Here is a 14,476-nt window from a genome sequence, read left to right as displayed (position 1 = left end):
TTTTCATGTTTCATCATAAAAAAAACAACCCAGTTTCAGTAGGGGTATAGTTTAATGCACTTTTATCATATAGTTTATTTATTATATAAATTAACAGGATATTCAGTAGGATAGATGATGTGCATGAGTGTGAATTAAAAAAAAATGTTTTTCCCTTTTAGAAATCCTAATGCTTAAAAGCATCAGAACCTTACATTACACAATTCTTCTCTAACATACCACCTCTAAATTAACCATGTCCTTCCTGCTATAATGACTTCCTCCACCTCACCACCTCCTGACAGCTCTAGGTCTGACTCTTCTCCCTCAGTTTTGAATAAAATCCTTTCTGTCTCACAGTCCTCTGTTTCCTGAAGTATGGACATGTGAGTTTTTGTTTTGGAAGGAGTAAAAATTCCTATACATTTCTGAAATCCTAAGCTAAGACTCTCAAATTGCACACAATTTGATTTTTAGCATCATAATATGTGAATGAAAATTGATCACTAAACTTCACTTCTGGCCATAAAATATGAAAGTTGCAATTTCTGTCATTTTCAAAGGAAAGTGCTCTGTTAGTCCAAATCCCACAAATCAGAAAACACAGGATATCCATTGACAATACAGTAGACCTCATATAGATTGCATAAATAGTGCTTGATGTAGAGATCTCAGACTCGTGTTCTCCACAGTGGAAAAAAAATGAATTTCTGGTTCTTGGAGGGTTTTTTGTAAAAGTGAATAAATAAAAACAGAGAAAAAGAAAACACACAGACTGAACGAGCAAGTGTGATGCTGGCACAGTAAACATAAACAGGATGATCATCTGGGATCTGAAACTTCAATTTCAGATAACGCTGTAGTTCTTCGAAAAGCAATCACAATTCTCGGGCAAAATAAGATTAGAGAAGAAAGGAGCAGCAAATAAAAAGAAAGTGTTTATAAATCAAGTAAAATACAATTTTAAAAAAGAGATTAAAAATAAATGATAATAAATGATCATTAAAATTGGTCAGAAAAGAGCGTGCTGTTCGGTATACTTAAAATAACAGTTTAAAATTCATACTTCATAATAAAAGCACATTTTAAACACTCTAACTAAATGATTTCATATTTTACTGAAGATTGACTATCATCATGCTGCACATGATGCAAAGCACATACCAGCTAAATTACATTAGAGCACCAGTAAATCAGATTTAGGGCACTAGTAAATCAGATTTTTTTTTCTAAATTCAGACGACTCCTTCTATTTCTAGGAAAATCTAACAGTATTTAATGTTGCTGTTATGGGCTGCTGCTCTGTTCTGCTAGCTCATTGTGTACAGTTCCACGAAAGCAGCTGAAATTATGTTAAAAGATGAAACCGTTTGGTTCTGTAGAATACGCAAGGCTGACTATTTCAGTGCATTATGCAGTGAAAATGTATTCAAACATTACATGCTAATCAGGAGCATGCTTCCTCTTTGGCTGTATGGATTACTACAGAGACAAATTGTCAGGTAAGCTTTCAAATCAGAGCAGCCAGGCATTGTAAAATCCCCCGACCGCCTGTCATATTAACGACATTACTCCACATTGCCGACACACTGACAAGTAGAACAAATTGCTCTAATTGGAAAGCAAACAGATATTCTACAGAACTCATTTGTGCATGAAGGGATTAACAAATAAAACTACTTCAAAGGGAAAAAAAAATGTTTTAATGCTCTGATACTAAGCTATCTAATTTTTTAATTTGTTCACTGTTACACTAGTGCCGGCCTACCTGTAGTGACTATCTCCGGGGAAGTCAGTTTTTATTTGTAGCTCTAATTAAATCAAATATGTCACTTGCTCTACTCATAATGCTGCTGTGTGTATTTACAGACACTGTCTAAACTCATCGATATGCAGACTCGCATGTCTCTAGCTCTATTTTTATTGCACTTCACTGTGTTTATTCATTTCGTTTCCGCCTTGTCATTAAATCACTATTTTGGCAAAACCACAGGAAAAACCTTTCGAAGATAGATCTTACTAGCAGCTTTAGAACAGCGAGCTTTATAATAACTCCAGCAGCCAGCAGGGACAACCTGTACAAAATGTGTGGCATGTGTACTGTAAACTCACGCACACAAGCACTCACAGTGGAGACACTCCAAGCCAGATAAAAGGTCCGTAATTCTATCTGCTCCTAAACAGAGCATCCTGTGCCGTCTGACAAAAACCTCCCTGTTATGAAACTAAATCACAGGTGCATTAGACCCCCTGCAGAAGATACCCCAACCATTTCAAGCTCAAAATGCATTCTGGTTATCTCAATAAAGTCGTGTCAAAAACAAAAGGGAACAATGAACTGTGTTGGTAAAAAAGCAACAATATAACAGATTAACCTGTCTCTTTGGGGCTAGCATAATTCTCTCTACCTGCAGGGTCCTGTAGTAGTAATAAACTCACACATTCGCAGGGGATTTCAGGGAGAAAAATCACTGTGAAAGGTGAAGTATTCCATTAGTCTGGATGACAGAGAGGCTTTATAACATAATAGCAGGTGGTATCTCAGTTGAGGGGCACAGAGAGATACTGTGTATCAGTCAGCACCTCACTTGACTCCTCACTCATCCAGTTATATAACATACCATCGCACAATAAACACACTCTGTTCATATAAAAAACCACAGTCAGATACACCTGGGAAAGCTGCCCTTCCCAGCAGTATCAGCACCAACTGTGGCAACATCATGTTGCATTGTGTTGACTAAAGATGCGTGTGTACCATCTACTGTTCTACTAGTGTAATTACAAGTTCTTAAACCGCTTTTGTCTTGAAGGCTTTACTTTTTTTCATTTGTTTTAATGTATATATGCATAAACTCCTTGGTCACTTTATTAGATACACCTTTCTGGTACTTGGCTCTATCCCCTTGTGCCTTCAGAATTACCTTAATTCTTTGAAAACATTACTCATAGATTTTGCCTCATGTTTACATGATTCTGACAAATTCTGACCCGACCACCCGAATGTCACAGCAGAAATAAAGGCAATATTTTTCAAGTCTTCTATTGTCCAATTTTGGTGAACCTATATGAACTGGACCCTCGGTTTTTGTGTTCTTAGCTGACAGAAGTGGCATCTGATGTTGTCCTCTACTTCTAGGTTTGATGTGTGGTGCAATCAGGGATGCTCCCTGATCGATGCTTTACCATCAGCTTGATTAAGTCTGGTCATTCTCATCTGTCCTCAGACAAGGCATTTTCACCAAAGAACTGCCAGCTACTGGATATTATTTTTTTTTTTCCTGACTATTCTTTGTAAAACCTAGAGATGGTTGTGCAGGACAATCTCAGGCGATTAGCAGTTTCCAAAATACTCTGACCAGCCTGTCCGGCACCAACAACCACGCCACACTCAAAGTCACTTAAATCACTTTTTGCCCACATTCCGATAATTGGTGTGAACTTAAGCACTTCATCCCGACCATGTCTAGAGCACTGAATTGCTGCGATCTCATTGGCTGATTAGATATTAGTGTTAGTGGAAGGGGGAGTTATGAGTTATTTTTGTGCAGAACTTGGATTGTTTTCAGATTTTTCTCACCATTTCAGCAGGGTGGATGTTTGACGCCAAACCAGGTTGTCTGATTGAATCAGATTCCTTCAACCACTGGGTGCCATCTGTGGAAGCCATCATCTGGAGTGGTACACTGAGTGCTGTGCATGGAAATATGGCAGAAATCAGACAGCCATAAAAGGAATTACCCCCCTGGAGTTTGTTAGGACAAGATCGCACAAATAAACCTGCAAGAGAATCAGTGAACGAACACAGGATGAAAAGACAAAAAACTTAATTCAGGAACAAAACAATATACAACAACGCATCAGGGGACACAAAACCTTCTGAAACAATAAAGAAGTCAATGCAAATTGTTCTTAAAATTTAACTTCAGTGTGATAGGCTGCTTGAAAAGTAAAATATGGTTCCCAGACTAGTGTGTAAAGACCAGCAACAGACCATGCTGGAACACCACTGAGGTCACAGTTCACAAACAGAAGGACAGTAAAGTTTCATACTTTCAACTATACTATACTATAAATCTAGACAATAAAATCTAGATAGTATAGATGCAAAATAAATAAATAAATAAATATAATCCTGTAGTCTTTTTGGTGGACTTTCACATAAAGTAACTTTCTAGATTAATTTGTGCAACACCCTGCATATCACTTTCACTTGTGGAAAGCACACCTGGCAGAAATTAGGTTGCTTTTTATATTGAAAAGTTATATTACATTGTTATATTTTTAATATATTAAACTCTTAAGCATTTTGTTTGGCATAATTTCTATTGTGAAATAAGCGCTAAAAGAAATTCCAAAGAAAAAAGCCTGACGGTATTTACACTTCATTTATTGCAAATTCCACTTCAATTTGTGATAAGCGATGAGTAAATACAGATAGTACTCAAAGCTCAACTCAGCACCATTAAATAATAAATGATACAATTATAAACAAATTCCAGTAGATGGCAGCCTTTTGCTACATTTGGCTCTTAAGCGGGCTCATCCCTTGTTGACTAGAAATAACTTTCCTAGTGGGGGTTGAAACTGAAACTGAGGTGCTCATTTAGGATGAAAGCAAATTTAAAACGTGTTGCCACTGAGGGGTATTAAATAGTTGAATAAATCACTCTTAATAGGATGCGGCAGTCTAATCAAGATACAGTGAAAACAGAGGAAAAAATTCTAAGACAGGACTATGAGGGTGAAGGACAAGCTGAACGGACATGAGGCAACAATGAGAGGAACTAAGTGTTTAAACTTTGACATGTAGGTTTCCTCAAGGATAATAGAGGGTGACGTGACTGATAGATACGTGAGAGCAACAATACATGTGTGGCTGGATGTCAGGAGCAAAGTAGGGTGGGGTGCTGTAGATGTAGCAGGTGGAAGACATGGTGAAGGCAGAGACAGAGGAGGACATGGCAGTAGGGCAGTGATTTAATTAGCACCCTCTACCCCCTCCAGCCCTTCACTCATAGCATCAATAATGCATGGCCCCTTGTTTCCACTGCCATAATTAATCCTCTCTTACTATAATTAAAAGCCAAAAATCCCACAAGATGGTTCAGCTTGGCCAGGCATGGGTAGGGTTGGCACGGGAACTGATGAAAAACTCCAGAGCCTCATATTCGCCCTGTGGACAGACAGATCGACAGACAGACATGTTGACAGAAAGATCAATAGTCGACCCAACTCCATCACAGGCAGAAGGAATGAGGCATGAAGACAAGCTGAAATACAAGGGGAAAATGTGACATGCAGCAAATCAAATGAATGAATTTGACAGACTTGTGATGAGAAGCGCTCCTCGAAAAGGGGGCTTTGTGTGCAACGTTTGTAAATGAGTGAGTAAGTGAAGAAAGAGCAAGCCAAGCACCCACCTAAAAACCCCAGAAAAGAGGACGGGTGTACAAATACACACACACACACACACACGTACTTACAGAGACATCCTGCTCCCAGATGAGGTTTATCTCTGCTGCAGCCAAGCCAGACGAGAGGGAGAGGTGGAGCTTTCTGATGCTGCAATTAGGACCACACTGTCTGGGCGAGCAAACAAGAATGAATATTTCAGTCCGGAGATCTCCATGGGTACCTATGGTGGGGGCCTGGCACACCTACAGGCACACACACACACACACACATACATAGACGAATACACAGCTTACCATGGCTGCCAGAATTATTCACCTCCCAATCACAGATGCCACAATTATCACATCAGTATCGCTGCGTAAATGATGCCAACTGTTATGCTCATTGAACTATTGTACAAGGTTTACAATGTGAGCATAAATATGGATCAGTAGGAGCAGTCCTAGTATGTAGCTGATCCCTTCTCCTTTATGAAAATAGGTGCAACGAGCATCCAAGCTTGGCCGCGTGCCAGGAAGCAGCACAGTTGGCAGAGCAGAGGTCATCTCTCAACCTACCTCAATTTCTTCTCTCCCCCCGCCTCCCCTCTCTCTGGCTACCTTTCTCACCTCCTCTTCCAGACAGAAAGTACTCACCTCCCTCAGTCACCCCTTTGGTCTCTTCAGCATTTTTAAACGGTGCTTTACTTCAGGATCTCTGGTGTGCACATTCTCTGCACAGCACACACACGCACACAAGCCTTGTACATTAGGATTACTCCCTCTGGTGTGGGTTCATTGTCGATGCTCCGTGCAGCCCTCCTCCTGCCCCGCCGTCCTCGGCCCCATCTCCACTTGATTTATCGCCCTAAAATACCACTGCACTAATTAGTCAAGTAATTAATTAATAGACATTTGCATTTGTGCATATGCAATTAGGGGGCTGGAGAGAGGAGAGTGCAGATGGGGTCCGGGAGTCTGATGGGGGTGGGAGGGTCCGTGTGTATGTGTGTATATGTGTGTTTGCATGTGAGCTGTATTTCATATTTGTGCCAGCAGAAGTTTGCACTTCTTCCAGAAAGACAAGTGAAGTGCAGGTCATCACCTCACATGTCTGACAGTGAAAAAAGGGAAGAAGGAAGGGGTGAGGGAATGACAAAGGTATAGGGAGGTGTGGCTTGATGACTTTGAAAGGCTCTTATGTGTCATTTGAACATGGAGGAAAATGAGTGATGGAGAATTTGAGATCTTAAAGGGAGAGGGCTTTAATTTAGAATCTGACTACATCGGTTTAGCCTATAAAAGCACAGCAGGTGGTCCTTACTTAAGACTAATCCACATACAAACCGGATGCAAAGTCATTCTAAAACATCATAATTCCAAACAAGCTCTTCTCTGGCATTTTAATTTCAGATCAAACTCTCCTTGATTGGAGCCGCCTTGAGCCCAGTGCTGGCTAAAGCCACGCCGTTGACATTTAGCATTTATTTTGGCAAGGTGACCTGAAGGTTGTTTTGGACTTGTTGAGAAGCACCAGGCTCACATCACCACAGCACTCGCATCTCTCCCCCCCTCCACCGTCCAGCTGAGGTAGGATAGGGCACCAATTTGGCTAGCAGTGAAGCTCAGTGTCCCTCAACACACACAAATACACATGCTGACACAATCACACCACCATGGTTCAAGGTACTGCCAGTTTATCATTCCCTCTTCCCATAAGGGATAAGAGACACATTAATGAATGTGCAACATCACGGCTCCCTAACCACAGCTGCCACACTAGTGTTAACCCCAGGGATGACCCCGCAACCTCCCAAACACTCCCTTAGTTGTGGCTTTGCAGGCAATGTAGGGGTGATCCAGACTCAAGGACATGATCAGCTTCGATCAGCTATTTCTCAGCCTCCAAGTCCCTGTTCCCTCAGCCCGATGGGTGTCTTTGTGCCAAGTTGGACTTGGTGGTCATCAGGCTGATTTCTCCCACATTAACTCCACTAATGCCTCCTAAATAGAGAGATCTCTGAGCTGGGGTGGACACAATGCAGCAAATCAGACATATTGGAGAGACCGGGGCGCTGGTGGCAAGGAATTCTTGCATCTCTGCCACTGATGTGCCAACATGCCTCCTAAATCTTGAGGATCTGTGCCAGATTCAACCAGCATGTCATCTACTGCTACACCCCCCTTCCTCCTCATTTTTCAAACATCCCTAGTGGGTCTGCACACCTGGGTCTCAGACTCTCTCTCACCCATCCTCTCACTGTGTCTCTGTATCTCTTTCCCTCTCTCTGTGACACTTGCCCCTGTGGACATCCCCACCCACCCACCCGCCCTCCATGCTTAGCATTGCATGCTGAAAACATGAGCAGCAGCTCTGGCAAACCTCACACATTCAGACACAGTTACCAGTAAACATTTGATCTTCACACACGCACACCATGCATGCTGCTGAAGCCTGTGTAATGGTATATGTTTTAATCTAATTCATTTGAAGCTCCGGCAAGTGGGTCATCTGCAGCCAGTGTTGGGCCCAGAAGAGTCAGAACAAATCACGGTTGGTTTTGGTTGTCGTTCCTCTGAATACATTGAAGCATAATTTGATCCAATTAGGTAAATAAATAAACAATATGCCGTCTGTTCCACGGTCTTAATGCACTTATAATGCATCCCCATCTCCCTCCCCCACTCAGCTTCTGAACGGGAGCTCTGGTGGAGGGTAAACCCCACAAATAAACACGGTTTACCCACCTTTCATTTGATGAGAGTTAATTGATATGATTTTATAATAGGCTTTGAGGATAGACTTTGAGAGAAGATAATTGATTAATTGCTTGCTCAGATATTTTTAAGTAGCTCTTGTTTGACTGCTGGTTATAGTTTACCCACTGTATTGCCACTTATTCCACATTTTTATAAGAGTATATCCTTCATGGGTGATGCTGGAGTGTGATGATAACCATAATATATGGAATTAGCATCAGTGGGTTTTCTGATATGACTTCACATACTTAATTGTCTTTAGCCCTTTTAATATCACCTTTTTCGTGGTAAGTAAGTGCGGGGATATTTGTGCAGCTCTCCGTTATATTGTATTAAACGCCGAGTCGTGAGTTTGGCAGGGGATTACCAAATTTCACAGGTTTGATTTTTTTTTAAAAGTAGCTTACATGTCTTGAAACAGCAGCACAGGTCAACAATGATGAGTTTTGTTGTTCCACCATTTTATTTTCTCCCTCTCTCTTCTGTTTTTCCTCCTTTTTTCTGGCTGTGTGAGCGCTAGCGCGGTGACAGATGGCGAAGCCCTCCACCTCCTCCACCACCACCACCACATCTACCTCCTCCTGCTTCTCTCTCTCTCTCTCTCTCTCTCTTTCTCTCTGTGTGTCTCTCTTTCCCCGGGGAGGGCAAATCTCTCCGAATGCGGGCGCATGTCAATCACCGGGCTCTCATGTGATGGCTCTTGCCGGTGACGTGCCAGCCATATGGGCGCTGGCATCACAGCCATAGCTGGTATGTAACCCCGTCCCCGGTAGCTCACGGTTGCCACACGCACACACACACACATACATGCATACACACACATGCATACATGCTCACTTGCTCACTCAGTCACTCACACGTATACACACAGACACAGCCAAGACGCACGTTCGTTCACAAGCTCCACTTATTCGGGCGCGCGTATACTGGGAGAGAGGCACCGCTGAACGTCAGCACCAGTGAAGAAAGACGCGCGCTTCCTGCACCTATACTCTGATAGAGAGCGGTGGTTCGCTCGCTCGTGCGGTCCCTGAAGATGGTCTGAAAGTAAAGAGCGTTTTTTTCTCCTCCCATCCCCTGCAAAGAGCTCGAGCCGAGGTAAGTTGGAACAAAAAAATACAGGCTTTGGAGAAAAAAAAACTGTGAGTGTTGCTGAAGTGTCCGTGCAAAATGTAGGAGAAATTTAATCTATAAATTAAATGCATTTTAATTCCAGGTGTTTGGATATATTGTCAGAATTAACTTTTAATAAATTTTAGAGGTGAATTAAACACACTCATATACATTTTATTTTAAAGGTCTAATCTACTGGTAAAAATGTAAATGTATAGCCGCCTCCACTGTCAGTGACTTTGCTCTGGTATGTTGGGATCGATCCACTAGATTAAAAGCACTATGCCGGTGATGGCACGCTTTGAAACCCAATCCAACAAAAAAAAATGTTATGCATTAACGTGCAATTGTCGTGTTTGCCTTTTTGTTGGATACCAATGAGGACGCATTTGCACAAAATAGCTCCTCACTCTCTCACTTGCTCGGCTTGCCCTTCAACTTCAAACATCCCAAACTAGCTGGATTATCATAAATCAGATAGCCTAACGCGCTCGAGTAAAAAAGCCAAGCGTCTCCTGATCCCGATTTCACTGCTTTATGATCATTTACAGGAGCGGTTCCGAGGACTGGAGCAGCCCTGATCACAGCGCACGGGCTGTAAATAGATCACATCGGACACTAATTTGATTTAGAGATTCCTGCGTCTGGACCTTGAATCTGACAAACAAAAGACAATGAGTGTGAGACATTTCCGTGGAAGATTTGTTTTTATAAATCGGCTCCGCTACCTTGATGAAGGACGTCCTCGAGCTTAATGGGAGATTTATTGATGATTTTGTCGATGATTTGCACGTTCAGTCCCGGAGCAAATGAAAGGGTGGGACAACGCCATTGACTGTGACAGGCAGTCTGCGGCATGATTTATCTCTGTTTGTCCAGTTTTATCTTCAACAATCTATCGCGCCACAACATGGTTTGAACCATAATCAGAACCTTTTTCAGTGGAGGGGGCAGGAGGCTTTATAAGAGAGGGCATTTCGCAAGTTGCTTTTTTTATATTTAACGAGGGCTAAAAGGATACAAGCGATTTCCATCTATAAAGGTTATCGCTGACTAAAAAGTGCTTTGAAATCGTGCACTCGTGCATACTGAATTATGTGTGAAATCTATTTCGTGTAAGCTGCACGGTCTGTTAATTAAACGTTGTTGTGTTTTTTGCTTCTAATTGAGCAAACCTCCTGAGCCTGAGATTTAAAAACTAGATTTTGCCCCTGGCACACCCCCCGAGATAATTAACCAACCATCACAGCCTACCTTACCATGAGCTGCAAGTCTATCTGCTGCTGCACTATAATAATAGCTCGGAAGTGGAACATGTCAGGGAGGAAGCCAGTGGAGGCTTATTGAATCTGTCAAAGATCACCGTGTTTCTGCGTGTTTCTTATTCTGTGATGGGACTGCATTTGCTAATCAAGTGGTAGGCTGATCGCTTTCGTTTCTTTTTCAGACGTTACAGTCATCAAATCTCATTAATGATTAATTGTTAACGGTTAATAATAAGGTATTATAATTATACTGACAGTATTTTATGTACTTTTACTATGATTATTATTATTTTCATTGATGTGATGTGTTTTTTAAAAAAGTATTTTTTGTGATCCATTTCCCTCTTTCTCATATATATACATATATATATATATATATATATATATATGTATATATATATGTATATATAGATAGATAGATAGATAGATAGATAGATAGATATAGATATGTATATGTATATATGATCAGACAAAATTTAGGTGGACAGCCTATCAGTTACATAAAATCCTCTTTGCCATGCCTGCTCTGAGCAGAGGTGCGTGTTGTGGATGAATAGTGCTGGAATGCAGCCAGGAGTGTATATGGGCGTCAGGAGGAGTGAAAGTGGGGGCCCCCATGGGACCTGTAATGTGGCCCCTGCCGCTGGGACCCGCTGCGAGAGGACGCGACAGGGCATACGACTGACAGCAGGGAATTAAATGGGGATCCGTCTGGCTGTAGCCCAGCCTAAAGATTTGAGGGATTTCTTTCTTTTTTACTCTTTCCCCAAATGTACGCATTTTGTCATTTTTTTCTGGGACAACAACAATTTAGCAATAACCTTGAATTTAATACATCCTCGGGAATTTATATATATAAGCCAAATATTTGAATTTTAATTGTGAAGAGCGATAAAGGAAGGGGTTTTTTTGTTTGTTTGATTTAGGGTTTTTGTGGAGCTATTGTATCTGAAATTTCTTCGCTGTCATGCAATCTGTAGCGCCCACACAAAATGTCTTGTGATTCCGAGGCCTAATTTTCGATGTATCCCCCCCCCTCTAGATCCACAATGTTAACGAGGCTTTTCAGTGATCCTTCACTGCTTCCCGACGTACAAAAATATTCCGGCTGGGCCGAAGACAGCGACAGCGAGGACAACAAGGTCAAAGAGGAGGATCAGGACACCCAGGACGGCATGGAGGCCTCTGGTCTAAGAGGAGGCAGTCGGACTCACTCAGAACACGATGGGGAAGACGACGAGGACGACGAAGTGGAGGAAGAGGACGACGGAGAGGACACGGAGGGAGACAGGCCCAAGAAACGGGGTCCCAAAAAACGCAAAATGACCCAGGCCAGGGTCGAGCGCTCCAAGATGCGGCGGATAAAAGCAAATGCTAGAGAACGCAATCGCATGCATGACCTGAACTCTGCTCTGGACAATCTGCGTAAAGTGGTGCCCTGCTACTCAAAAACACAAAAACTGTCCAAAATTGAGACGTTACGATTGGCCAAAAACTATATCTGGGCCCTGTCGGAGATATTACGCTCTGGGAAAAGGCCTGACCTTGTGTCCTACGTCCAGACGCTGTGCAAGGGTCTCTCCCAGCCTACAACCAACCTGGTGGCGGGATGCCTCCAGCTGAACTCCCGCAACTTCCTCACTGAGCAGCAGTGCCAGGAGGGGGGCAGGTATGGGTCAGGGTCCTTCTCCATGCATTCCTACCCTTACCAGTGCGCGCGTCTGTCTAGCCCCCACTGCCAACCGGGCTCGAACTCGCACCCGCTGAGGACACATGGCTATTGCTCGGCTTACGACTCACTGTATGGCGGGAGCGGATCCCCGGAGTATAACAGTCCCGAATATGAGGGGCCTCTCAGTCCGCCTCTGTGCATCAATGGCAACTTTTCCCTGAAGCATCAAGGCTCTGCGTCCCCCGACAACGAGAAGGGGTACCACTATTCTATGCATTACTCCGGTCTGCCTGGCTCCAGACCTACTGGGGCCCACAACCTGGTGTTTGGCTCCTCGGGGACCCGGAGCGGTATTCATACTGAAAACGTCCTGCCTTACCACGACATGCACATACACCACGAACGGGCCCCCGTATATGACGAATTGAACGCGTTTTTTCACAATTAGACGACAAGCCTATCGTGCGTCCCCTTGCAATCAACAATCTATCCACGGCACACTTTTTGACAAGCTTACCCGCCAGGATTTAGGCATTCTGGGGAAATCCTCCACTTGTTGTCATTAGTGTTGTTCTTTTAATTTGTTGTCTTGAAACATGTTTTTGCTATAGTCAGAGATGTAGTGGAAGGTAGTCCACCTAACCTGCAAAGTGTTATTTTGTGCAATGTTTCTATCTCTAAGCGGAAATTTGACAAAACAAATCAAGACTAATGAGGAAAATGGAATTTTAAATTGTTCATAATTTTAATGTGTAGTTTGTCTTTGTATTGGTGGTTGTCTGCATTTTCATGGCTGGGAGTCAAAGTTTACCCACTAATTTATTCACCACTACATCACTGGCTACAGCTCTACCCTGATATTTGCGACGGTTTTCTAATAAAATACATGAAAACCGAGCAAAACGACATCACATTTGGAAAGATGTGTTTGTATGTTTGTTTGGTTTTGTTTGTTTTTTTTAGAAATAATTAAATCCAGACGAACACAGAGGGAAAAATCCTGAGAACTGTACTTGTTGGGTTGCTTTAGAAGAATCTGTTCTACAGCAAATCAATCGTTTCTGCGTCTATGCAAAATCTAACGAGGCCACAGAGCGAGGCAAGTAGGCCCAGAAGGACACTGTATGTTTCATCAGCACTGTTGCTGCACGCACGGGTGCGCGCAGACACACAAATACACACGCGCGCGCACACACACACATATATACAAACACAGGAATAAACACGAATCTAAAAATGGGCTGGCCACAATGTTCAACTTCTAAAATAAAAAAAATAAATAAACAAAAAAATTAAAAAAAATTAAATTACATTGGAATCGGACCTTTTCTTATTTAATTTTCTACTTCTATTCATACATATTACCGTTGCTCTTCTAAGTGAGCCATTGCACTGTATTTTATTTTCAAATCAAATTTTTGGTTCCATATTTTCTATTTGCAATCTGCTATGCTGAACACTTCACTATTATTATTATTATTATTATAACTATTATTATTACTATTATTATTATTATTATTATTATTGCACGTATTTATTGTATTGTTTTCTATTTAATGTTAATAGTGTCCGGAAATGAAGGGAACACTGTGTTGCTGACCATTGTTCTATTTTTTTGCTTTTTTGTTATTTTAATTTATTTATTTTATTAATATTATTATTGCTTTATTTTTTGAAAAGACTCAAGTCTTTTAACTTTGTATTCAACCAACTGTGTGGTACAATAAAACAACGATAAACGAGACTGTGCAAACTGATTCCTTTCTAAGTCTTTGGACATCTACATGAGTTTTATATCCCTTACAGACCACATCTTGAATTAAAATGACTTTAACTTATAAGAAAAAAAAAGTGCATAGCCCGCATCACTCCTTTTGGATATTATGAGCCTGACCGGGCCTCGTGCCACAACCTGCAGGAGTTCCTCCAAGCCTCGGGGCTTTTATCCTATAAAATAGGGCAGGAGGGAGAGATCGGTGTTGCCATCTTTATCGATTGACTAAAATGGTGCCAGTGCGTCGTTTTTGCCTGGCGAAGGTCTCGGGTTTACAAAGCAGCCTTTAAAATGCATGGAATGATTTGAATGTATCTCAGGACGTCAACAGATGTACTGCGGACATTTGGATTAAGGGAGAATCTACAAGATGAATAAAAACTGGACACCGTGGTGGACACACGCACACACACACTCTACACTCTACACTCTACACACACTCACTCACACACACACACACACACACACACACACACACACACACACACACACACACACACACAAAATAGAGATTAAA

At 41.9% G+C, this 14,476-nt stretch overlaps 2 protein-coding genes across 6 annotated transcripts in view; one reads left to right on the top strand and one right to left on the bottom strand.

The window, feature by feature from the left end:
• Nucleotides 1–5,682, bottom strand: part of ppp1r1b (protein phosphatase 1, regulatory (inhibitor) subunit 1B) — a 31,094-nt gene extending 25,412 nt beyond the window's left edge. Inside the window, exons 1-3 of one of the 3 annotated variants that reach the window (XM_013269636.3) lie at nt 5,466–5,682; nt 5,054–5,155; nt 3,560–3,672 (exon numbers count right to left, since the gene is read on the bottom strand). In XM_013269636.3, coding sequence (XP_013125090.2) covers nt 3,560–3,652 — 93 coding nt within the window. In that variant the 5' untranslated portion in view covers nt 3,653–3,672; nt 5,054–5,155; nt 5,466–5,682. The remainder of the gene's footprint in view (nt 1–3,559; nt 3,673–5,053; nt 5,156–5,465) is intronic. The other 2 variants (XM_025906394.1, XM_019357710.2) reach the window with 2 other exon arrangements.
• A 3,091-nt stretch (nt 5,683–8,773) lies between these two features.
• LOC100712448 (neurogenic differentiation factor 2) lies at nt 8,774–13,934 on the top strand. Of its 3 annotated transcripts, XM_005468864.4 has the most exons (3): nt 8,774–9,233; nt 9,800–10,065; nt 11,556–13,934. In XM_005468864.4, exons 2-3 carry the CDS (start codon nt 10,058–10,060, stop codon nt 12,631–12,633), a joined length of 1,086 nt encoding a protein of 361 aa, XP_005468921.1. In that variant the 5' UTR covers nt 8,774–9,233; nt 9,800–10,057; the 3' UTR covers nt 12,634–13,934. The 3 variants fall into 3 exon arrangements, with proteins under 3 accessions (XP_005468921.1, XP_005468922.1, XP_005468923.1); XM_005468865.4 differs by lacking the exon at nt 9,800–10,065 and having other exon boundaries at nt 8,778–9,233; XM_005468866.2 differs by lacking the exons at nt 8,774–9,233; nt 9,800–10,065 and adding an exon at nt 10,072–10,665.
• The last annotated feature ends 542 nt before the right edge of the window (nt 13,935–14,476 follow it).

Source organism: Oreochromis niloticus, linkage group LG4 (genome assembly GCF_001858045.2).
Source record: "Oreochromis niloticus isolate F11D_XX linkage group LG4, O_niloticus_UMD_NMBU, whole genome shotgun sequence".
Taxonomy (NCBI): domain Eukaryota; kingdom Metazoa; phylum Chordata; class Actinopteri; order Cichliformes; family Cichlidae; genus Oreochromis; species Oreochromis niloticus.
Note: the sequence above shows the minus strand (reverse complement) of the source record. Positions and strands in the feature narration are given on the sequence as shown.